Below are 26,850 nucleotides of genomic sequence, written 5' to 3' on the forward strand. Positions count from 1 at the left end.
ATATATTAGGATACAGAATCTTATCTAGAAATGAGCCTGACAATGGGCCACGTATTTAATATGATTTAACTACATACTATATTCGATTACTTTTGTAAGAGTGCATCAAGTCAAAGATCTACAAGGTGCTTTCCAAAGTAAACAGGACTTTAAAAAAAAAGACAGAACAAATGGTTTTATCGGCAAAATCAATTAATTTTAATCAAGTTAGTCTCCTTCTGCTTTAATACAGCTTTTTGCACGGTCCAAAAGCATGTCGAACGAGTGCTTTAGCTCGTTGCCCGGTATGGCCGCCAGTATGCCGGCGCAAGCCTTTTGTATAGCCTCCACGTCTGCATAACCCTTTCCTTTCATTGGCAAATGCATTTTTCCGAAAAGGTAGAAGTCGCACGGTGCCATATCAGGTGAATACGGGGAGTGGTTGATTGTTAAAATGTGATTTTTGGTTAAATAATCGGCCACAAGCGTCGATCGATGAGACGGCGCATTATCGTGCAACAAACGCCAACTTCCATCTTCGCGATATTCGGGCCGAACACGTCGAATACGGCGCATCAAACGCTTCAAAACTCCAAGGTAGAATAATAGGGTGGAACAAATTCTTTGTGGATAATACCCTTGGTACTCATAAAAACAAATCAGCATTGTCTTCACTTTTGACTTCTCCAGGCGCGATTTTTTGAATTTCGGCTCATTTCTCATTTATGTCCTCACGACCACTTTGATAACGTTGAAACCACTCGTGCACTCTGCTATGAGATAGGCAATCATCGCCAAAAACTTGTTTCATCAATTGAAACGTTTCGGTAAAAGTTTTACCAATTTTAAAACAAAATTTAATGTTGGCTCTTTGGCTCTGAAGCTCATTTTCGCACCGATGACAAAAACAAACTGACACTTAAAACGCAATAACTTCACTTCCAATAGATGAAATGTTATGAAATTTTTACTGGAAGTCGATAAAAGATAGCAGATTCTAACGCACTAGGCGACGTATAGATGGCGCCAACGGAGTATACTTTGTTACTTTTTTACTATTTACTTGTTTGGAACGCACCTTGTATACTGGAAAAAATAGCTACAATCAGTTGTAAATCTAAGTTCGATGCGTTTTCAGCTAAAGTAGGCTATGCCAGAAAAAAATGGTCATAAACCTACAATTTTGTTCTAATACGAAGTGCCTAAAGATTTAAAAATAATTACACCGAATGTTTTCCTTTTTAATATAGGGTTAAAAAACATATGGTGAGGGCTTATCGTCCGTTGCTTAAACTGACTTAAACTATTTTCTATTAATTTCTCCCCTTTTCACCACCTTTTCAAACTTAAAACCCATTGCATTACCTTCTTGCCACCGCTTTTTAATTCTCTCACTTGTGTATACCTCGCCGAGTGTTCGTCGTCACTTCCTCGTCATATGTAAACATTTATTTTCCACTTGCACACGCTAATTGTGGAAGAATTCAACTTAAATTCTCGTTGTTAGCGTATTTGTGTGGTTTCTTTGGATACCTTGGTTTCACATGTTCTATATAAATTCTTGCCACAAATTATTCGAGCACATACTTTTGCCATTTGTACATATCTACATAGAGAAATTCGCTTGTAGCATTGTTGAGCATTTCTGCGTTATTTTCCACATAATTATGGTTACTACATTGTTAATAATGGTAATTAACGTCGTTTGAATGTTGTAATACAAATCGCTATTACTGTAACAAAACTTGTTGTGCTTAGTTGCGGCCACGTGTCGGTTAAGACCGAAATTACTTCACGGTTCGTTCTTGTAAACCAAAGTTATCAAATAACGAGTTATTTATATCGAACTATTTCGGTTAATATTGGCATTGAAACTAGACTATCGGCTGACCCGACGATTTATTTTTATTTATTTACGACAATGTTCTCGAAATATAACAGTTAGCACGATTAAGCTACACCGATAGTGAATGTCTTAAAATAATATCTCATTAATCATTTAACGCAGTTTGGGTGGAGCTATTCGGACTTATGAAATACCGACACTTGTTTTAATAATGATCCGAAACTACACAACAATTCGTGATGGAACGAAAAAAAACTGCTGACTCAGTTACATTTACGTTTCGAGGTTCCTTAACCTAGGAATAAACTTGTTAAACGGATTAACATTTTTACCTGTTATTCTTCTGAAAAGTGATGCGACGCTGCATTTTACCAAAGCACTAATGAATAGATAGAAAAGAAGACAATGTGTCTACGACTTAAGCTTATCTAAAATATTCTAGTGAAACAGGTGTACTTTGCCACTGATGTGATACCGGATCTAGTCGAAAATCTATCAAAAAAATCCGAATTGGAGATATATATGCCAGGCTGACAGCTCTTTGACACTTTAGATCTAACCTGAGTTTTAAACTTGAAATATGTATTATCTGTGTTCTTGCAAAAGCCACAACTTGATTTTTGGCTATTATTTGTATCAGATGAAAATAAATAATATATGGATGGAAAGTTGATATCTGCTAATTTCAGTAACTAAGTAGAGTCTGGAACTTAAATGTTGATTTCTTATATAATTTTAAAACAAGAAAAAACATTAGATGTACATAATACAAACATTACTGATGTCTTTCTTAGTCATTATATTTACTCGATCGTTTTTGCCCTTGATTCTTTTATAATTTAATGTCTAGACGATATGCAACGGCTTCTTATAACATTTATCAGAGGAACGCGATTGAAATATTAGCCTGGAATATACTGTAATTATATTATATGATATCGTAATCGCTTCATTAGGACTCAGCTAATTTTATGCTATAGTTTTATATAAATATACCTCTCTTCGGAAAGACTGTTATGCTATTTGTTTCGTACATTTGCAGAGTGTGTCTTAACCTCTAAAATATATTTACTGAGGAAATATTTTGCTCAGCATGTTTTTTTCCCGAGATGATCTTTTAACATATTGTTTCTTAGTTTAAATGATTCTTAGCCTACGAGTATTGTTCGAAGACTAAAATATTGGATTAAATTGCAATTTTGGTACAAGTTCGATCATTACGGTATATCTCGAGCTGTGATTCCATGTTAATTTGTATAATTTCCTCATGACCTTGCTTTTGAGCACGATTATATTTGTATTTATAAGAAAGGGCTATAATCCCTTTTTTTTATCCGCCAAAGAGCTGTAAACTCGGCAGCATACCTAAAAAATTACCTTAAGCATATGATTTGACTCAGAGTCACTATTTCGAAGCGATTGTTTATGATTTTAAAGACTTAAGAGGCCTATCTTTTATAAGAAAACTTCAGTCGCGCATATTCAAAATTTCAAACTGCATGTGATAAAATTTGTTTAATACGCTCTACACTTTTGAGTGCTTAAGTTCAACACTGGAGACTTGATAATAATAACGAATAAATTCGCTATATACTCGTATATATATACAATACAAAATACATAAATGCAGATTTGTTTACTAAGTTCCATTATCAACAATCAAGGCGACCTCCGCGATCTCAGCGACAGCTTGATAAGCGCCCATGCAAAGCTCTACTCAGCGCTGCAACTGAGTATGTAACGAGTTGAGTGTTATCGCTAGCGTTGGCCGACATTTCGGTTGTGTGACTTCTATGACAGACAACATTTCCTATTTGAGGGCATTGTCAATTCAAACTTGAATGTAAACACACATTTCGCTTTACGACGTCAAAGAAGAACCGCTGCAGGTGTACGAAAACAAAATGGCCAAGCCTTGTCAACACCTCAAGCTACTGCTTGGCATATCATTGCTGCTGGGACTGGTATGTAAATGCCGACATAAATAGTTTTCATTGCGCCGGTATATACAAGGAAATTATATCAGAAAAAGAGTTACAAGAAATTCTTGCACACTTCCAGCTCGTCAATTGGGCGTTGGCCTCAACCGCCGAGGAGGGTTTAGAAAATCGCCGTGAACAATTGCTCGCCACAATGATTGAGGAGTACCTGAAGCTGACCGACTATGAATTGGTGCAAAGCAAGGCGCTGGTGCAGGGTGTTTTGGCTGATGCCGAGGTGCAGCTTATACACAGTGATCTCATGGAGGCCGAGCGTCGCATTATGGAGAATTTCGTGCGGCAAGTCGTCGACAAAGAGCAAGAGGAGCCGCCAGCGCGTAGCAACATAGCCAACCGTTTGTTTTATCTGATTGCAAAGTCGTTGATTTATCAGGAATTCGAAGCAATTCTTAGGCGGCATGACACCACAAATCCGCGACGTAAGTTTAGTCCCGAAAATTACCTGATTGAACGTTCCCTGAAGAGGAATGGGCTGGACGATTTGCAGCGTAGGGTTACGCGTAAGCAAATTAAGTTTATGAGTGATTTTGTTGAGGATGTCGACACTTATTTGGCGCATTTGACGACAGAGGAGCGTCAGACTGACGAGGTGGAGGTACAAAAAATGGTGGAGTGGTCGGCTAAAATGAAGGCCGAAAGCGATGTGGAGCTGAGAATGGAAACTTTTAAAGATTTTATGAGATTTTTCGTTAAATTTTGAAATATATTAACCTATATATTATTTTATCTAAATTAAAGTTATCGTAACTGAATAATTTTATATTTAAGAAGCGAAAAATGGGGAAATAAGTATATTCTCACACCTCTGGCAGAACTTTAAGCACGCTTTTACTTCCTTTCATGCTTTGTTTTTGCGTTAAACTGTTATATAATAGGTTCTTAGAAGTCTTTAACACTAACTCGGCTGAAGAATTTTTACATGTTTGCAAAGAAGTTTGTAATACGCAGAGGAAAATGCCGGAAACTTTTCAATATACAAGTATATATGTATTTTTAAATGATCAGGATGCCCAGCTGAGTCGATTTCACCATGCTCGTCTGTCTGTCTGTATATATGTAAAATAGTCAGATAGTTTTTGAGCTTTCGGTTCTTTTTTCCACAAGAAACTGCCCATTAGTCGAAATCGCCGATACTGGACCACTATAGCATATAGCTGCCATATAAACTGAAGCATCACAATCGAGTTACTGTATGGGAATTTTTTTTATTTGACGAAATATCTTAATAAAATTTTGGCAAGGATTGCTGTTTAAGGAAATGCAACGCTTTAGATCGGAAAATCATAGCATATATGGTATAGCTGCCATACCAACTAACGGATCAAATAAAGTCTTGGTATGGAGAATTTTCTATAACATGATAACCTTAGTTCTTGGCTACGATCTTTTAAATACATTGATAACTACCTGGAGGTCACGTGCCTAAATAATATCTTTCCGAAGTGCAGGCTCATTAAGTACGCGTCTTCTCTATATTTAAAAATCCAAACAGGCAACTTGAGCAAAAATTTTGAAAACTCAAAATCATCATCTGTGTTTAATCTTGTATTCGATTTCGTCGTTGAACAGCCTTTCTGCGGTTAAAGCTCTTGTCCCTCTCGTAAGTTAGCAAAAACGTACTCCACAAGTAAGAAGCTCGGCCTAACTCTTATTTAAAGTACTAAAGCCAAGCTCATATACATATATATATATATGTATACTATATATATACTATATATATGTATATACTATAGCTGTTGTTGTCATGAACAATTTGCATAAAAGCGCATTTGAAATTGCATTTCAAATAAAAACTGCAGTGAGTACACATCATTAAAAGAGATCAGTACAGGCCAATTATCCCGAATCAAATGGTCCGAGCGTCTATCTACAATTATTTTGTAGCGTTTCTGCTGGTGATTGGTTTAAGAAAAATATTAATTATTATTAATGAAAAATACTTGTATTAATATGTAAATTATTCCAACATATTGTTAGACGCCATGTTTAATAAGTCCCTTATATTAACTGAATATGTTTTTGGACGGAGTGAGGAGTTATGTAAAAAGCTAATCGACATCGTCATGTTCACGAATGCAATGAGTGTGGATTCGGAGAATCGCGAAACTGTTCTGAAAAATTGTCGTCATCGCGTCGTGGACTACTTTGATCCTGCAAGGCGTCGTTACGGAAGCAATTCCGATGCAACTCTATTGCTTAAATATGGATTTGAGAATATTAAACAGATTGTAGATCAAAAGTATGAAGATTTCTTCAAAGATATTTTGCAACAAATTGATGATTATGTGATGGGGTTGACGTCGGAGCAGCAAACTCGAATGACGGCACAAAATCTGAAAGGGTGGTCAAGTAAAATTAAAAGCGTCCCAACTCTAACAAGATAAGAAAAGTTTTTTAGAAGTTGCATGCGATCTTATTATTTTGAAAGAGGTGTTTAGTTAATCCCTATAAAGTAATGATGAAAGCAATATTTTTTTTTTTTTGGAAAGACAAGTCAAATTATTTCTCTGCTACCGTCCACAGCTGGTCACATCTGTTCGACTGCTGCCTTCAGCTATCCAATTCTTGACAGTACAGGTCCGAATTAAGAGTTTGGTAGTATATGATTCCCTGCCTATTCTACCAAATACGTAGCAAAATCTTCTTTACCACCAAACCTGGCCAATCAAGCCAGCCAATTGCACGATTTGACCACGACCGTTTTCGCTTGACGTTTTTGTAAGCGCTACACCATTCGTCACCAGTAACCATCCTTTTTAGAAATTGGTCGAATCAAGCTTATTTTTGTATCCATCCTTATTTAAGTGGTTCCAAATGTTCCATTTCCTTTCTTCATCTTCAGAATAAAGTAATGTTACTGTGAAGGATTTCCTCGTCTAAAATCTCGCTTCACACAAGTTTAAATACAGTTGTTATGTTTCGACATGATTCTACTCTGAATTTCCCAAAAATATGTCTCAAGCTGTTTTGACTTCAGGTTCTTGCACTCTGCCCTAACCCTATAGATTAAGTTACGAATCTATATGGCTTTTATTATTGCCTGTTAAATGCAAATGTCAGCCCCTATAGTATAATTTTTATTGCATTTCAATCTGAATGTGTTGTTAAAATACAAACCTCACTTAGCAATATATTATATAATATATCAAGCTAGCTATATATGGGATATCTGTAAATGGTTAAATCTGATAATCTCGGCTCGTTACTCTGATCATGTAACGAAACTAATAAAGACCTCAACGGGACGTACATAATTAACATTAGCGTCTACAACTCGGTGAATCAAGCGTTCAAAATTCAATTAGGACATCATGAAAAATTTCGCCAATTATTCACGAATTTCCCAGTTTGGTATAAAGTTAATATTTTCATATTAAAATATATTATAATAACCAACAGCTGTTCTGCGGTAAAAACTTGTAAACTATACATATATGTACATATATATTCAGCGTAAGTTAGCACAGACGCACACCACTTACAATAAACGCGGCCCACCCTCTGTCTAAGTTATTCAGACCAAATTGTTATAACTATATATTGAGTTGTTATGGCTGTTGTTGAAAACTTTGCATAAAAAGGCATTTGAAGTTGCTTTTAGAATAAAGTCATCAGTGAGTGTCGAACGTTAGAAGAGATTAGTACGGTGCAGTGTTACTGACTATAATGGCTGCATTGTCTATCCATAAGTACTTCGTTGCATTGCTGCTGGTGATCGGTGTAAAGCAAATAGAAATAAAAATAATTAAAAATAGCAATACAATTTTCCAACACACCGCAGGTCGTCTGCGTAAACGCTGATGCCACTGAAAAACCGGAAATAGACGTGGAAATACTTGCTTCCCGTAATCTATTGTTAGACTCTATGATCAATGAGTGACATAAATTCACGAAATATGTTTATGAAGAGAGTGAGGAATTCTGTAAGAAGATGCACGACGAAGATATATACAGGAACAAAACGAGTATAGAATCTGAGGAATCTGAAGAATCAGAGACTCGCGAAACGGTTTTGATGCATTGTATTAATCATATCGAGGATCTTTTAGTTTCCACAGATCTTAGTGCTAGTAATCGGGTTGAGAAAATGTTATTGCGTAAATATGGATTTGAGGATATACAAAAGGTTGTGAAACGAAAATATGAAGAAATTCTTGAAGAGATTTTGCGACAAATTGATGAACACCTGAAGAGTTTGACAACAGAGCAGCAAAGCGAGATGACTGGACGAAATCTGAAAGGGTGGTTAAGTAAAATTAGTGAGGCTTCAACTTTGGCACAGGAAGATGACTTTTAGAAGTTGTATGCGATATTATATATTTGAAAGTGGTGTTTAGTGTGTGAAATGTTTTAATATAATACATGATATAATACAAATAAATAAAATTTTGTAAACGCAAACCATTTTTCAAACCTTTGACAGTATATTTTATTAATTAAGAGCAAGTTAAGCGAATCGAACCTTCATTTTCGCTGTACTATTCACAGTAAAGTGCAGTTCAATTGAAGCGGAATACTTTTGTAGCGAATCTTGCTGACACTAAACATGAGTTTGTTGAACTAAATTATTTATTTTTGCGAACTTCCTATTAAAAGCATGGTACCGCAGAATATTGCCTCCTGAATATTGGGTCCTGAAATCCAAAGAAATCGTGAGATTTTTGAGCTTTCTTTTTGAAGAAACCTTACCGTTCTTAAAGCTACCGATTATTCTTTATTTCTTAAACTCACATCATGTCAGTTCCTCTTCCATTAATTGATAATACATCCATGCCCATCGTACCAGTGAACTTTCAGATAACTGCAGGACATACGACCTTTACGTAGGCCAAGGTAATTAGTCGTCATTTGTCGAAGGCTTAGTGTGCAATGCCGATTTCAGGCCGGTTGCGAAGGTGACTAATCATGTTGATAAAGTAAATAAGGCGCAGTAACTTAATAGTACGCGTACTTGTCGAGTGTCGCTGAAGACCCTTGATCCTAAATAACTCTGTTAAATAAATGAAGAGATGACTAAGTGGCTAAGCAAATAACAGATAATCAAACAACATGATAATTATCTCTAGTGCATTTGGTACTTGCTTTTCACTCTGTTTTTCGTGAGTTCAAAGCCCGGCTAAACTATAATTTTGGTATTTGTAATTTATGTGGAATAACTGTGGAGCCTCGGGAATAAGTGTCATACTTTCGAGGTTCTTGCTGACCAACAGCTGGCGGATTCGGCAATGTACCCACAATTTATTGCTAAATATTTCACAGCCCTGCTGTTAGCACCCAATTTAAGAATATTATTTTCTTAAAAATAGTATAAATTTCGAATTCTTTCAACACATCAGGTCGCTAGTATCCTTGCCGATAACACTACCGAAATAACCGAGAGGCAGCAAATGGTGATTGCACGCAATCGATTGGTCGATATTATGAGGTAGTCGAGTTTGAGTTAGAATAGTCCAAAAAATTAGGTCACAAGTTAATCGATGGAAATAAAAACGAAAATGCGCTCAGCAAAATATCGCAAAGCAAGAAATTGATATTAAAGGATTGTACAGATCACGCAATGCAACAATTGGAACCGACAATGACGCGTCGTGCTGGTGGTCGGAACCAAGTAAAATATGGACTCAAAGAATGTTTCGATTTTGTAGTTTTATGTATGGTTTGTGAAATACTGTTATACGTAGATTCAAGTGTACAAATAATTCATTTTTCACTGAAGCCCTAACTGTTAGTTGTGCGTAACTGATTTGAAAATAATCTGAGTCGAATAGTTTTCCTTCTTGTATAGTATGTGAACTAGATCGATGGTTCTACTTTATATGTCTTTATCAGATTCTGACTGCAATCATAAAATAGAAAACGGTTGGATAGTATTCTGAAAAAGGTGCTTTTACGCTTTTACCCACCACAAACTCATGTCTATTAGAAACATATTCTAACATAACCATACTCTGAAATCTTTGCTTCTTTTTAAAATAAGCTGGAATACGTTTCAAAATTTAATTATCTTAACATAGCTTAAACATATCGTATAGTTTTTACTGCTTCAATTATTTTCGGGTTTTGGTAACCTTATTCAGACTTATTTCTATTTCAATATTATCAAATCTCAGATCTGTAATTTCTACCTTACAATATATATGAAATCTAAAATTTTATGAGTTTTTAACGTAAAAGTAAAAAATATTATATAAATTTTTTTTTTGTAAATATGCAACTAATTTTAAAAATAGCTTAAGAGTAGTGCAATATATCGAAAATAAATTATACAATATTTTACTGTTTTATATAACTTTTTTCAGTGCCGACAACCCTATCCATATATATTTCTGATTCAGTTCGCCATTAATTTTTTCTAACCTTTTAATTTCTGCCTCGAAAATTTTATAGAATCCTTTTATTTATGTATATTTAAATTTTAAAAAGGTGGCAACTCTAATAAAAATTGTTTGTAATGAAATTCATAATATATGAAAAATGAATTTGAAGCATATAAAGTGCGATTCTATAAAATATTAAAAACGAATCAACTAACAAGTCTTCCAAAATTTTTCTAAAACTATATAAGCGTTATGGGTGCATCTGACTCTCTCTAATTTTTTTCTGAAAATAAAATTCCAACTGCTGTGTTGATTCTGAATGTCTTTTTGAAATACAAACGTTCTATTAATATATACCATATATATATATAATATATACATACATAAATATATATTTTAAATATTTGGTTCATGACTCCGATCTTATAATGGAGCTGATAATGGTATTGACGTCACTTGCCAAATTTGCATTAACTGGCTACTGAGTACACAAAATGGTGACTAATAGTGTATTCATCCTCAATTCTGAGAATGATGGGTTCAAAAATTAACCCAGTTACCACGGAAACATTTGAGAAACTTTTTTCTGTGTTTCTCAGTGTAGTTCTAACATCTCATTTCATAAAGTCTCATAATAACCACCAGCTCAACAAGTTCTTTATAGTTTAGAACAGGCGCACACTACAAATAAAAGCTTCGGTCTAACTTCTGTTCAAGTTGCTAAAGCCGAGATAATATTGCTAAACGTACTACAATAACATTGTTTTTGTTATTGAAATAATCTGTATATAGAGGCATTCGAAAGTGCATTGGAAAGAAGATCAGCAGAAAGTGCACATCGTTAGAAAAGCTTAGTACCTTCTGACTGTATCGACTCAAATGGCTCGAGCCCCTAATCACAAATACTACACAGCGTTTCTGCTAGTGATAAGTGTAAGAAAAAGAGCAATTATTTTTAATGTAAAATATCAATAAATTATCCCAAAACACCTTAGGTCGGTTGCATCAACGCCGATGCCACCGAAAATACCGAAATAGACATGGAAACGTTTGCTTCCCACACACTGTTGGTGGACTCTATTTTTGCAGATTCTCAGAATTTAATCAGATATGCGTTTGAAAGGAGTGTGGAAGTCTGCCAAAAGCTACTCAACGAGGAGAAATACAAAAATGAAACCAGCACAGAATCAGAGACGTACGAAATGGATCTGAGTAATTGTGTTAATTGGCTCTTGAATCCCTTAATTCCCTCGGTGACTCATCGTGCGAATTATTCAGATGAAATCATGCTGAGCACATTTGGATTTGAGGACGTACGAAAAGTTGTGGATAAAAAATATGAAGAATTCTTCAAAGATATTGTGCAACGCATTGATAATTATGTAAAGTGTTTGACCTCGAAACAGAAAAGAAAAACGAAGGTAAAAAATCTGAAAAGGTGGTCAAGAAGAATTAAGAACGCCCCAACGTTGGAGCTAAAAAAAATTGTTTTTGCAAAATGTATACAGTTTCATTATTTTGAGGGAGGTCTTTAATATGTTGGCTTTAAATTAATTATGTCAATATTTCTTTCTGTTGCATTCACAATAAAATGTATGAATTCAATTGGACGTAATATTTTTTCTACCAGATTATTCGAGCGCTGTAGAAACTCTCAGTTGAGTGTGCGTAATTAATGTCTCTACCTCAAATTATAGATTTAGCCTCAGTGACCTTTTCAAATATTGTAATTCACTACAAATGTAAGTTGAATAATAAATGCTAAATCCACGCAAAATCCATATAGATCCAGATTTTTTAAAAATGGAGTTTTCGTTCGGAGGTGAGCTTTTGTACCACTGTTCAAGAATATGCTGGTCGGGAATTAATCGATAACCGGTAGAGAAATAAAAACAGAAAAGCGAAGAATCGCTTAAATGTAAAATAACAACAAATAAAGAAAGGCTAAGTTTGAGTGTCCGTACATTTTATACTCTTGCAACTTACAAGCATCAAATTAGGAAAAATATTTTAAGCTGTTATGAAATCTTTATGTTATAAAATATTGCGAAACAATTCAAAATTCAGCATTTGATAAAATTGTAAATAAATTACAATCAAATTTTGTATATTATTAAGTTATATAATACGTCATAGACTCACTTAGTTTTATTAATGCATTTTACTTTCCGTCAGCTAAAATTGTATAAAAATCATCTTCAATTTTATATAATGAGTTGATGTGAAAACGTCAAGCAGAGGCTCGCAATTCATTATTTCAGGAATATCACTTTTGAACCAATGTCTAGACCAATTTTATTTATATTTCCACACAATTTTTAACAAAATTTGTTCATTTAATTTTATTAAAGTTGCACACGTTTTGTCAGGTGGAAAATCGGAAATTATTATACAGGGAATAGAGAAAGGGATGGGCTACTCAACTAGCTGAGGTATATTCAGATAAATTTTTCAAGCAATTTTATTATCATATTTTCGGCATTAAACTAAAGTATATCCAACATTATACGTTGAACTATAGTATATCCTATATTAACAGAATGGAATGCTCCGTGAGCTTCATTTTAAAGTACCTCAGATATCGTCACCAACACATATGGAGTAAAACCAACCGGACGTTTGAAAATCTGTGCTTAGTAATATAGGGGATAGGGAAAGTTTTTACCGGATTTTACTTATTTTAGCTACAAAGATATATTGTTTTTAGGAAAACACGCTTTCTTATTTTTAGATAACTCATATTGGATATATGTGGTATAAAGGAAATATTGACCCGATTCAACCGATTTTTGACATACTATTATCAGGAAAGCATTTTCTCCGAATTTCAATTATATATCTCATATATTGACCGATATTTTTTCGGTAAAAAGTAAATTGTAGACACTGGGGTCCACATATTCGATACCTAGGGGCTTGAGCAGTTTTGCTGCGATTTGGACAATTTTTGGTCATAAGGTGGCACACTTTAGAAGGACTATTCGTTTAAAGGTTTATCTCGATATGTTAATTGGTGCTTTATTTCCATACTGGAGTGTGAAAGAATCAGATGGAATTTAAAATTGTGTTATATGGGAAGTAGGCGTGGTTGTCATTCCATTATAATATTGGAAGAATGTTATGCAATAAATTTGGTTGAAATCGGTCAAGCAGGTCCGGAGGTGCGTGATTTCACAAAAAAGTGTGCGGTGCCACGCCCACCGTCCAATTTTGATACCGGCTCCTATTAAGCCCTCTTGTGTCATCCTGGATATAAAATTTAATGTCTATGACGCATTTAGTTGGTAGTGGGAAAGGTTACCAATCGATTTCACCTATTTTCACACTATCGTAAGAAGTTTTGAAAATATTTGTTGTGTGCAAATTGATGTAGCTTTACTGGTTTGGGAGATATATACATCAAACTTTTTAGGGCTCGGAGCCACGCCCATTTTTTCAATTTTCAAATTTTCAAACCACGGGTACCTCTCCTTAATTATGATATATATATTTTTTTACTGAACATATCGGTCAATCTGTGCAATCTAGTATTGAAATTTGAGAAGAATATTTTTGTGATGGCAGCATGCTCTGTGCCGAAAACAGATAAAATTGGGTCAATATGTACTTTCCTTAACCCCCACATACGTAATACGAGTATACATATTTTCGAACTCCCGGTCGACTTTATGCGTCATCTATCGGCTAGTATGTAAGAAATCTTAATGAAATTCAGAAAGAAACTCTTTCCAATAACAGTGTATCCTGGAATGGATGAAAACAGTGCAATTCAGATTTTTAACATCTGTTTGATTTTATACTTTTTATATTGGTCAATATCTGAGGTTTCTTAATGAAGTTTAGTGAGCATCTATTTCTGGTTATGATATGTCTTAATGCCAAAATTGGATCAAAAAGAATTTCTACCTTCCGCTTATATTCCGCGTCAAAATATGATACCCTAGCAAAATTAAGTGTATATATTGCATATCATGATTTTCAATAGTCCAGAATGAAATTGGGATTCACCATCCTTTGATTGATGTTTTCTTCATAGATCCCATATATTAAATTAACTTTAGTTTAGTTTAAACATTTCCCATATGTATATTTTATTTGGGTTAATTACGTTGAATTGTTTCTCAAGATTTTTTAAGAGAACGGTTTGCAACACCTAAAAGTGTTTCCCCGCCTCTGATATTTTCAAGTTGCGAGAGTATAAAATAAATTTGTAAAAGCATTTTGATTTTAAATATGTTTGTTAATTCAAATATTTCATAGATTTATTCATATATTTAAACAAATTTGGATTTGAGGACATTCGAAAAGTTGTGGATCAAAAATATGACGAGTTCTTCAAAGAGATTGTGCAGCGAATTGAAGGTTATGTGAAGAGTTTGACGTCGGAGCAGCAGAAAAAAACGATGGCAAAAAATCTGAAAATATGGTCAAGAAAAATTAAGAATGCCCCAACTTTGGAACGGAAACAAATGACTTTTGCAAAATTTATGCGGTTTTATAGTTTTGAGAGAGCTGTTTAATGTGTCTGCTTTAAACAACCTATTTTATGACAAAAAGTTTGAAAATGCAAGCAAAATCAATATATAATATTTTATTTTTCAATTGAAGGAGAGAACTTCTTTACTATTGTACATTATTCGAGCTCTGTAGAATATAATTATTTCAGTTGGCTTTTGTGAATGATTTATTATAAGTATTTTGAGAGTTCAGTTCACACGCAATGACTTTGAAGTCGAATAATACATAATGTATTCATGTAAAATCCATAAACATCCACATTTTTGAAAAATTAGGTTTTCGCTCTGCTATGTGGATGACGTTTTGTAGCCCAGTTCAAGCACGTGCTAGTTCGGAAATTATTCGATTATTGAAAATAAAAAGAAAACAGAAAAGCAAAGAATCGCTTAAATATAGTTTTCTGGATTCATGTCTCTGATACCAATAATTTATCAGCTGGACATTAATTTAGTTGAATTTTTGAATGCTACAAATTTTCCTGGTTTTCTGGATAACCTTTGAAGATTCTCAGTTATTCAAGATCCTCTACAAGCACAATAGGGCAATGCTTCAATGATTTCTGAGAAAACTAGAAGTTCTATAGAAAAAATTTATATGGCAAATAAAAATTATATGGCAGCTGTACGTAAAGAAGAGATCTGCAACTTTTTTATTAACATCTTTTTCACATAACCTTAAAATTTATGTGAAAAATTTCAAATATGCAAGTTTTTTATTTTTTTTTTATCTTGTATAAATATATATATATATCCTGTGGTTAAAACTAGTAAAACTCTTTACATATTCCTCCAAAGTTAGCACAGACGCACACCTTTTGCAAGAGCCGCGGTCTAACTGATGTTTGAGTTACTAAGACCAAAGAGAAATAAATATATATTGAATTGTTATTGTTGTTATTAAAAATTTTCGTTAAAACGCATTCGAATTTTCATCTGAAATAAGACCAGCAGTGCATGTGGATCGTTAGAAGAGTTTAGCTTAGTTCAATTTTGAGTTGAGTGTTGTGATATTTATATGCTGAAGACATGTCAAATTAAACTGAATGGCCTATTTTATCCGAACTTCCGATCAAAAGTATGATCTCGTATAGTATTTTGAGATTCTTGAATTTATTTTGCAGTTTAACGCAACACTAAGTGGCTTCATTATTTAAATTTTTTCACTTTGCACTTTAGAAAATATGATTTGCTTGTGATAAATCTTTGAAGAAACCTTTCCTGCCTCTTAGCTGTTCTTGCAGAAGCCATGTATTTACATATGTATATTTATACCCTGTACTGATATTGTGCAGACGTCCTTTTCTCAACAAAAAACTTGTCAGAAACGCCGATATCGCACAACAATACAAACTGACCGATCGAACTTAAGTCCTTCTATGGAAAACTTTCTTATTTGACAAGGTAGCTTCACGAAATTTGTCATATAATATATTATTATCCTAGACATTGCTTTAATACAATCTCCATATATATTATTCAGATCGTACCACGATGGCATAAAGCTGCCATATAAACCGACCCATCAAAATCAGAACAAAAAATTGTAAAACCTTTTAAGCTATTAAAAATGCACCTGTGAAGGGTATTATAGCCGAAATTTGTTCTTGTTTATTTTAAAAAATGGTGGCAACTCTATTAATTGTATTTTTTTAAACGTAATTCATAATTTTTTTGCCAAGCATCAGCATCGCTAATACAAAATTCTAAGCTTATATACTATAAATATTTATAGACACGCAGTCATACATAATATAATATACTTTTATATATGTATATACAAAAAATAACATACATATGTACATGTACATGATTACTCCACTCAGCACAGGCTGATCTTGTAAGAGAGCTGATAAGAAAATCGAAACGCTCAGCACTCACAGCTCGTTATCAGCTGTCTACCGAGTGCTGCTTCTTACTGTAAGAGTGTATTCGTTGGGGTCGCGTACAAAGTTCATATGCATGTACAACAATGTGTGCTGAAAATATTTTCGAAACTACACTTGAAACAAGATCACTAGTGTGCGCACATCGTTTGTAGAGATAAGCAGCAGTTCCGGGCTGACACTATGCGAATTCTAAAAATGCCACAACAAATTATGAATATATATTTCATAGCGTGTCTACTAGTGATTGGTGTAAGAGTAAAATAAAATAAATATTTTTAGTATAAATAAAATTCATTAAACTGCAATTCTATCAACAATACAGCTCACCAGCACCCACGCAACTAGCACTACTGAAAATCCCTCTGAAGCTGCGCAAACAGCACGCGAACAATTGATCGAAGCTGTAACAGCGGATTACCTAAAACTGCTCGACTATGAAGTGAATGAGAGTAAGGAGTTGGTTGAAAGAGTACTCGATGATGATAGATTCCAAAATATTCGCAGTGAAATGTTGCTGAACAAGAAAATCATGTTACGAAACTATGTTGAGTTCGTAAAGGAGAAGAGTATGAAGAAGCAGCCATCAAAGGAGTACAAAGCACCACTTTTCTTCTACGTCTTCGGCAAGTCGTTACTATATACAGACTTCCTAGATATTGTGGCGCGTTTAGAGCCCACCCTGAATCCTTATGATTGTTGGATTGAGCAGGACTTTATGTCTTTTGGACTTGAAACTTTCATAGATACGTTGAATCAAAAACGTGCTATGCTGGTGCGTGAGAGTGTGCGGCGCATTGATGATTATGTAAATGGCTTGTCGCCGGAACAGCAACGAAAGGCCGTGGCGCAAAAGCTATCCGATTGGTCGGGGAAATTGAAAGAAGCCACAGAAGTGCAAGACAAAATGGGTGTTCTCAAAGATTTTTTGCGTGATTATTACTTGGAAACACCAGTTGAAATGTTGTAAAGCAGGTTTTCGAGCTAAGTTTAGTGGAAAGTAGCTGAGATACAAATTTATTGATATTTGTTAATAGAAATATTAAATTATATTTAAATAAAAATGAAAATTAGTGAAAAAATTAGAAAATTCTATTGAGTTTTTAAATCAGCTTGAAAAAGTATCACTCCTTATTACATTCTCTTTACATGCTCTAAAGAGGACGTAGAACGTAGCTCACCCTAATGACAAAATGTATACACATCGTCTCGTACCAAAAATAGATCATAAACAGAGAGCTAACGTAGGACTGTTTAATTTGAAAAAAGTTATTTCATCTGTAGACGCAATTGAATCTGATAAAATTGTTAGAAACTGCGTGTTATAAAGATGATTAAAGCGAAGCCATAGTTTTTTTAGCCTGAACGAGTTTGTCACGAAGTCCATTTTACGTCTGTCTGTTCAGTTTCACAGTTTTCGAGATATCGATCTGAAATTCGCACACGTTCTTTTTTCCCCAACAAGCTACTCATTTATCGGAATCGTCGATATCGGACAATTGTACAATATAACTGCCATGCAAACTGATTGATCGGAATCAAGTTCTGGTATGGAAAGCTATCTCATTTGACGAGATATCTTCACTAAATTTGACATTGGTTATTGTCGAAGGGAACGGTGCAATTTCCGAAGAAATATTTCAAATCGAGTCACTATATTTGTATTATTCAGCTGCCATACAAACTGACAGATCAAGGTTCATTTAGGGTGTATTTGTGAAGGGTATTATAGTTTCGGTTTAAACGAACTTATCGATTTTTCTTTTTATTTTCTTTTTGTAATATTTAAATCGACAGAGAGAGCAGTCATAACGAAAAGTGTGTTAGAATTTGTGTTAGAATTTTAAGAATCGGTGGTAGTAAGAATTGGCTAGTTGTTAAGCTAGTTGGTCTTGAAAAGTGGTGTAGGAAACTGTTTCATTTACCAGCTGGAAGTCTGCTTGAGGCAACAAAATTAGGTAGCGGATTAAGGGAGACATATGTGTACCTAAATTATGCATCTCAAAAATTCAAGAGAAGTAGAAAGAAAGTTGTCAGAAGTTCATGGTCACCGAAAAGAAAGCCGCTAATAAAGAAACATAAGAACAGTATAAAAGAGATGTGTGTATACGAGCATTTACTAAGTATCAATGGGAGCTGACAAATAATTCCATGATCTAAATTAAATTTCATAAGGCAAATAAACACGAATTTGGCATGTTTTTATATTACTAATTCTATTGAAAGCGATCATAATGGAATTTGAAATAGAAATTTTCTGTTTTCATTTCATATCATTTTGTTTTATTTTTTAAATGTGAATGTGTGGGTAATCGTTTCTTCTAATTCATAAAAATATAATAATCTGACGCTATAAAAAAATCCCCAAAATGACAATCAGTTGACTCAGAGCAAGTTGTAGGATTGCCAGTAGTTGGAAAAATGCAAAAATTAAAAGTTCTAAGTTTAATAAAAGAACAATTAAACGAAAGTCAAAATTTTCTTACTAAAATTTTTAAAAAAATTTTTAGTTCTGTGATTTTAAACGTAAATTAAATTTCGATAAGTAAACCGATTATACAGAAGTAAGCGTAAACTTAAAATCCGTTAAAGGTGCGCATATTCAAAGTGTGCTTTCTTCAATGCGAAAAATATCATACGCGGAGCGGAAAATTAATATAGAAATAGTACAATATGCCAACGCGCCACGCATAATCAAAACTTTGGCGTATTTGTTACCGAATTATCGTTACCCAGTACGAAATTAAATACTTTTTAGTTTTAGACTATGAGCTCTCATAGTTCACGAAAAAGGAAGTATGGCAACCCGTTTATTTAATAGTCATTTATGTGCGGATTATATTTTCTAATTTCATTTGATTTCATTTCTATCCTTTCGAACCTTATTTGAGGCAAGGAAGATTCCAGAAGCTTTAAGCATAAAAAATTGATCTCTGGTTGAATTTTTTAATTTAAAAATTCGTGTATTCAAAAGCTTGGACAATAAAAAAATACCTTTTCGCAAAAGCTTTGGGTTATTTTTTTTTATACATATCGAAAATTTAAAATGTAGTCTTTGTAATTTATATTGTTAGAAATGGATACAATGTTCCGAATAGAGGTTTGAATTGCCGACGATATTAAAATTTGTCTGACCAAGTTTTGTTCATTCCCAGTTCCCGAATAAATTGTAGAAATTGTTCAGATCGAACTTACCTCCTGCTCAAATATAAACGAGACTTTATCCATAGCTCGACAAGGACATGACATATGGCCATACTTTTTTTGCTTAGGTTGGCAGGACTGTTATATGATTACATGTCAAATTTGAGCGCGATCTCTCCCATAGTTTTTTTTTTACGGCACTATAAACAAGTCAACCTCGAGTGTGTTTTTCGAATTTTACTATGGAAATTAACGTTGAGCAAAAAGTGTTTGTTTGAAATTTTGTTATTCCAATGGAATAAGTGCGACGGACGCAATGAAAATGCTGCAGAAGGCATATGGGGAGTCTTGGCTATCACGTGCACGTATTTTTGATTGGTATAAGTCGTTCAAGGACGGCCGTACATCGCTGGAAAACTTGCCCCATGATCGTCGTCCAGCAACGTCAATAAACGAAGAAAACGTCGAAAAAGTAAAGAAAATTGTGTTGGAAAATCGTCGTGTGACTGAAAGAGAGATAGCTAGTGAGCTCAACATATCAAATGGATCCGCTCATATCATTATTCACGATGTTTTTGGCATGAGACGTGTGTCTGCTCGACTTGTTCCAAAATCCAGCTCATACGTCTCGTCTTGTACGCGATTATTTGACCAAAAACAACGTAAATATTGTTCCGCAAGCACCGTATTCACCCGACATGGCACCGTGTGACTTTTTTCTTTTCCCTAAACTCAAATTGCCGCTTCATTGAGCCAGTCTCGTTTATATTTGAGCAGGAGGTATATTATATATGGCGTACAGACTGACAAAAAAAAATTAAATTCATGTAAGGAATTGTTTGTATTTGTAACGTTTTTTTTCCATTTTGCAGAATTGCAGACATCATTTAGAATGCTTCCTTCTTATCGTTATTTTATTTATTTAGTATTTATTTATTTATGAATGCGCCTAGATGTAGGCAAATTTTTTGTAGAAATGCCATTTTTGGGGTTTTAAATAATAAAACATTTTCTTTGCTTACAAAATAAAATTGTATTAAATAGTATTTCAAATTTGTACTTCCATAACTTTTTTACAATTATAATAAATTGGAATATTGCACACACACACACACTTTATATTAAACAACGGTTAAGCCTTATTAGCTCGCTGAAAAAGTCAACTCAATCCATAAATGCTTTGGTTTTATGCGCTGCAATGTTGTTGTTTAACCTTGACCGTGTGAACACACGAAACTATAAGCACAAGTACGTATGTTTGTTAGTAAGGCTGTAAGCTTCCCCGTGTATTCCAAATTCTCTGTTTGGTTCTGTGACTGTCTGCGTATTTAAGTGCTTTTAAGTTTCAAATTTATTTATCGATTTATCGGTTTTCGTTTCTGTTTTTTTGTTGGTTATGAAGCAAGTTATGCTACTTTATTATTCGTAATTACTGTGACATATGTATATACATACCTATCTTTTACTTAGCACACCTGCTCAAGTTTGGGATTTAATTCTACCCTGCTTGTCGCGACGAACTTCGTAGTGTCATTAAAAATTTAAGTTATCGATTTTTCGATTCAACACAGACATATTTTTTGTGTATTTTCCACATATATTTGTTGGAAAATGTGTTCCACCTATCACATGGACACGAATAATTTATAATAAGACGAATATTTTTCTCTTCGCCTCTAGCTCTGTCTCTATCTCTCCCTCTCTTTATCTCTATATTGATAAGACTGATGATAATTGAAATTGATCTGCGGCTTAATATTTAACAAAAAATTTTGAAAGAAATAATTGATTTATATCTTTGGTCTCTTCCACGACGCTTCAACCTGTGCTCAGCTTAGAAAGCTTTGTTAACTAAGCAGTGTAAAATATTATATGTATTCTGCCACGTGTTAAATGTCTGCTAACCTTCCATTGCATCCATGTCATACCGAGGAAATTTAATTATACGTTAATCAACGAACAAGCAACGCTAAAAATTTGTCTACAAAAACAACATTCGCATAAATAGCGTTGTAAATTTTTGGTTGTTACTCAGAATTTATAAAAGTGGCCTATTCATTCATTACTTCATTAATTCGATTGACAGCGCTAATCCTAAGTAATGAAGTATACAGTGTTTATTGAAGCTTTTGAAACGAAGTTCTTTCAGAATTTTGTTCAGTTAAATATTCGAACATTTTTTTTTCAACAAAAAAACTTTTATACTTTTTTTTAAGTTAAGGGGCAAAACTTTCCAAAAATTTATAGACTTTATTTATAGTATTATATTTATTGGGTCTTTAATGTAGGGAATCAATATTTTTATTAGCAGTGTTTTATGGTAATCCTGCACTGAATTCATAATAAGTGAGAAAAAATTAAACTTCGATTGCCTCGAAGTTATAATACCCTTCACAAATACAAAAAAAATCCTTAAAGAACTTGATTTGGTCGGTCAGTTTATATGGCAACAATATGCTATAGTGGTCTGATCTGAACAATTTTTTGAGAGATCGTACCGTTGACTTATATAATAATTTATATTAAGTGTCGTGAAGATATTTTGTGAAAAAAGAAAGTAAGATTTTTCTTAAAAGAAATTTATTTTGATCGTAACTTATAACTTTATTGAATTTTCTATGTCTGTCTTTGTAATTTAATTTAATTTTATTAAGTTTTATTTTATTTTGTTTCATTTTATTTTATTTTAATTTATGGCATTTTTAGTTTTAATTTATTTTAAATTAATTTAATTTAATTTTATTGTTTTTTATGTTATTTAATTTTATTTTATTTCATTTTATTTTATTTTATTTTTGTTTTAATTTCATGTTGTTATATTTTAATTTTCTTTTATTTTATTATATTTTATTTTTATTTACTTTTATATATTTTAAAAATTTTTTTTAATATATTTTTTTTTGTTTTATTTTATTCAATTTTATTGTACTTTACTTTATTTTAACTTATTGCATTTTTAACTTTGTTTAATTTTGTTGCAATTTTTTTATGCAATTTAATTTCAATAATTTAACTTAATATATTTTTACCTATGCTACCTATAATTTATATATACCTTTTTTATAACAACAAGCCCATTCTGCATAAACTTGTACAAATCCCATGCCAGCTTGGCGTATATGCAATATTTTGAATTTCGTTGGCATTGATTTTCTCGCTGCGACCGTTTGGCGTCCATATTTGTGCTTGTAATGCTGAGTAAAATTGTCTAAATCTGTCAAGTACACACAGTTATGTATATAATATTTCTACCATATATAGGTGAACCCGCACACCAACACGCACACACCCACACACAAGTATGGTTGAGTAAAACATATGAAAAAGCGCATATGGGCGGTGGCAGTGTAACCCGCATATAACTTAATATAAGTGTGGGGATATGCCGCAGCAGTAATAATCACAACAAAAATAACAACAACAACATTTCATCACTACCACCGCCTGTGATAATGCTGTCATAATCAAGGGATTTACACTTGATGAATTTGCAAATTTGTTTATGAGGTCATTCGGTTGACGCCAATTGATGCTGCCGTGCTGACAGCTAGCGCCGACAGTTCGTGCTGACAGTTGTTGCCGCATGGAAGGCTTTCATTATTCGGTATATATTATATGTACACATGTGTGCGTGTATGGCAAATGGCGATCAGAGCGAAGTATGTAGCTCACAATCAAATTAGGGCTTGTGCACGCATGTGAGTGCGCTCATGTGTGGGTGTGTGTTCGTGTGTTTATGCTCGTGCAAAGCTGCAACCGCTAATTTACTTGTATACGAGGCTACAAGCTGACTGTGATTTGCTCCTGTCGCTGCTGCTGCTGCATATTTGTTGTGGCCAGTGGTTAATGTGCAGTCAAATGCGTTATTATCAATACAAACACACACACGAACACACGAACACACTTAAGTATATAGATACAGCGGCTAGAACGTTCATACTGTCACTGTCGAATGTGTGTGTGTTAGTGCGAATGCCTTAGTCGTCATACGTAAGTGCATTTGCTTGTGCGCCTCGGCCGGCCAAATATGTTGCCTTGCATTAGGCTCAAATTAACATGCGGTTCATAGGCGTAACAGAGCATAGCACCGCACAGCAAAGCTCAGTATAGCACCGCATGGCGTAGCATAGCCAATCGAACTGACCATTAATTTGGCCGCAAAATGCGCACCAAATTGTTTAGTGGCAAATGAAATATTTGCTTATCCTCGGGCAGACACTAGAAATATTGAACATTTTTGTCATCGGCACACAATAATTTACACACACGCATGCATACATACATATAAATGTTTACCTACTCATTTTCATATACATAATGTTTGCAAATATTTTGCGCCGACAAAGCGCCGCTTATTGCCGCTCAATTTGGCATATAAATGCCTAGAGATTCACCAAATTTCACAGATGATTGAATATAACTTTTTTTTGCCGACCGCCATTTCACTTTTCAAACATAATTCGTGATTTTCGTTAAACAGTTGTTTTTATCATTGCACATCATTTGCTTGTCAGCTCAAATATGAAAGGGAAGGCAAATGAAATAAAACAATCATCATATATTGTATAAATCTGCGATAAGCCTTAATTTGAGTCCCCCATGTATCTAGGTGTAGGTGTAGGGGTAGTACGCGTATACAGTACCCCGCCGATCCATTAGAAACAAGAAAAATTATTCATATAATTTTGCGTTCAGAGCCAAATAAACCAAAAATCATTACAGCATGTGAATGTAATTTTTTACCATTTTTTCAGTTTTTTCATCCAAGATTACTTTTTCAATAAATACCAATGAAATATATCAGATATTAACCGACATATTCAACAAAAAAAAAAATAAATAAAACATAGCCGACAACCTAAAAATTAGGTATATCGGAGCTAGGTTAAGGTCTGAACCGATTTTATTCATATTTACCGTTAAACCCGATAGTGGGCAAGAAAATATGTCCACTTAATTCAATTAAATATTCCACACATTGACAATTATAGACTGTAACATGAAAAAAGTTGACTGGTTGCACCGAAGATAAAATCTCCCTTCACAAATACAAAAGATTCCTCACACGAACTTGATTTTGTTTGATCAGTTTCTATGGTAGCTATATGGTATAGTAACTCGATCAAAAGACTTTCCTCGGATATTGCGCTATTGCTTTACCTAATTTTGTGTAAATACCTCCTGAAAGCACTTGATTTCGATATGTAGTATATGGTATGATCTGGGGCTAATCGTGGACCGATTTCATACATTTTCAGCTTTAAATTATAGTACATCCAATATTAAATGTCCACCTAACTTTGCAGAGATTTTTTACATACATGTTGATCCACTGATACATTAATACTCCCAAGCCAATTGGAAGTTTGAATTTCTTATACCTATTAGATATATGTAGACTATTGGCAGTACTGACCCGATTTTATCCATGTTCGACAATATTATTATATTAATATGCTCTCTCTGCATTTCCTTAACACACCTCACAAGTAAAGCAATCTTTTCGAAATAAACTGAGACATAGTTACTGAGATCCTCATATTCGGTATATGAGGCTTTCAAGAGTTGCAGTCCGATTTCGACCTCCTTAACATAATAGGTGGTTGCCCACCAATTTTGCCTATTTTAAAATTTAAAATTCTTAGACTATGGATTGCATCAAAATTTATGCTGAGATATAAGACTATATTTATTTTATCTTTTTTAAATATTTGTAGGTTGAACTTTCTTCGAATATATCGACACAATAACACCTGTACCCAAAATTTTTATGTTCGACTCTACCACCAATTATTAATCCTCCCTAATAAAAAGCAATATAAGCATACATATTTTTCGACATTTGAATATATTGTTAATCTAATATTCTTATATTTATCCAACCTACCCACATTCTTAAGATATTACAACAATTTATCTAACTTCGCTTTGGATAAGCTTCTCCTTTTAATAGCTTTTGCGGTGTCCGCACATTTCATCGTGATTGTGGGCGAGGTCTTGCCAGTGAGTATGTGCAGTAGTTTCGCGATCGAATAAGAAAGTCATAAGCTTTCGCGTGGCAGTTGCCGCTTCCGTCCAGTTAATGGAAGCTATATCCACTTTGAATACGCGTGTGCCACATGAGCCTATTTGCAAATCAGGCGACTTTTCGTGATTTTTTTCTATATTAGAAACATTGGAAGATATATTTGCCTCAGCTGTCGGTTAATGTCGGAGGCTAATGTCTGCATGACAGAGTCTCCTGTATTTAAAGTATTCGTTGCATCTAAATTGTCGATTGGTTTCGCTTTAATAGCTGCTTCTGCAGTGTGTTTGTTCGGAGTAATGTCGATACTCATGGAAAAGGGTAACATTGATTTAAAATCAGTGGAGATCGGCGCTTTATTCATATTTAGTAGTAGTCGTACAAGTGTATCCAGATTGCCTGGTGGTGTCTGTATCTTTGGTATTTCTATTTCATTTCGCGATGTGTCTTGCTGCACTGGTGTTATGGTTTGGTCCACTATTTGTTTTTTCACTTTACCATTGAATTTTATTTCAAATTCCCGTCGGCGTTTTAATTGAAGATCAGCTACCTATGATCGCTGGTTTCGTGTTTGTAGGCGATTTTTTAATTCTAGCAAATCATATACTGGTCTTCGGCCGCCACTTACTGTTGAGGTTGTCGCAAATTGTCGTAAATCAAGTGCGCTTTCTGCCAATTTGTTCAAATTTCCGAAATTCATAATGTTGTTCGTTGATAAGTCCATAATTGTGGAGTGTGTTCAAAGCGTCGATGTTCCAGAGTCAGTAACTGATAATGTTAAGTTGATGAGACGAAAATTTCCTTATATAATATTTATAGTAGGAAGTTAGGAGTAGAGTAGCGTTAGGTAGAGCATATGTTTAGAGCAGGCAGAAATTTATTGGACTTTGAAATACTTTTTCACCTTTGTTTGTACCTGTCCTGCGGCTTATTGTTTAATAGGATTGTTATATTGTTTAAATACATATGTACCTAGCCGTAAGCTTATTTTTAGGGGTGTAATGTTGTTCGCGAGCTCTTAACTAATGTCTCTGATGGATTTGAAAGTTTGTTTGTTACCTTTTCCATTATCGCGCTTATTGTCAACCTTTCACCTAACTAAAGAGCTTTGCTCAACTGAGTTAATGATTCCATTGTTA

General features: G+C 34.0%; 3 protein-coding genes and 3 long non-coding RNA genes across 10 annotated transcripts in view; all 6 read left to right on the top strand.

The window, feature by feature from the left end:
• LOC106623211 (potassium channel subfamily T member 2) overlaps nucleotides 1–26,850 on the top strand; it is a 373,175-nt gene that overhangs the window by 52,243 nt on the left and 294,082 nt on the right. The gene's annotated exons all lie outside the window — the stretch shown is intronic.
• Nucleotides 1–26,850, top strand: part of LOC106622162 (uncharacterized) — a 123,783-nt gene that overhangs the window by 19,363 nt on the left and 77,570 nt on the right. The window lies entirely within an intron of this gene.
• LOC106622159 (uncharacterized) lies at nucleotides 3,591–4,562 on the top strand. The gene is made up of 2 exons (XM_014241253.3): nucleotides 3,591–3,789; nucleotides 3,887–4,562. The coding sequence occupies exons 1-2, from the start codon at nucleotides 3,730–3,732 to the stop codon at nucleotides 4,523–4,525; spliced, it is 699 nt and encodes a 232-aa protein (XP_014096728.2). The 5' UTR covers nucleotides 3,591–3,729; the 3' UTR covers nucleotides 4,526–4,562.
• LOC138856956 (uncharacterized) lies at nucleotides 6,216–8,229 on the top strand. Its single transcript, XR_011395915.1, has 2 exons — nucleotides 6,216–7,545; nucleotides 7,607–8,229. It is a non-coding gene; the product is annotated as an uncharacterized lncRNA (long non-coding RNA).
• LOC138855652 (uncharacterized) lies at nucleotides 10,561–11,752 on the top strand. Its single transcript, XR_011396066.1, has 2 exons — nucleotides 10,561–11,075; nucleotides 11,138–11,752. It is a non-coding gene; the product is annotated as an uncharacterized lncRNA (long non-coding RNA).
• On the top strand, nucleotides 16,648–17,624 carry LOC106622161 (uncharacterized). The gene is made up of 2 exons (XM_070108425.1): nucleotides 16,648–16,794; nucleotides 16,868–17,624. The coding sequence occupies exons 1-2, from the start codon at nucleotides 16,726–16,728 to the stop codon at nucleotides 17,510–17,512; spliced, it is 714 nt and encodes a 237-aa protein (XP_069964526.1). The 5' UTR covers nucleotides 16,648–16,725; the 3' UTR covers nucleotides 17,513–17,624.

Source organism: Bactrocera oleae, chromosome 4 (genome assembly GCF_042242935.1).
Source record: "Bactrocera oleae isolate idBacOlea1 chromosome 4, idBacOlea1, whole genome shotgun sequence".
Lineage (NCBI taxonomy): Eukaryota > Metazoa > Arthropoda > Insecta > Diptera > Tephritidae > Bactrocera > Bactrocera oleae.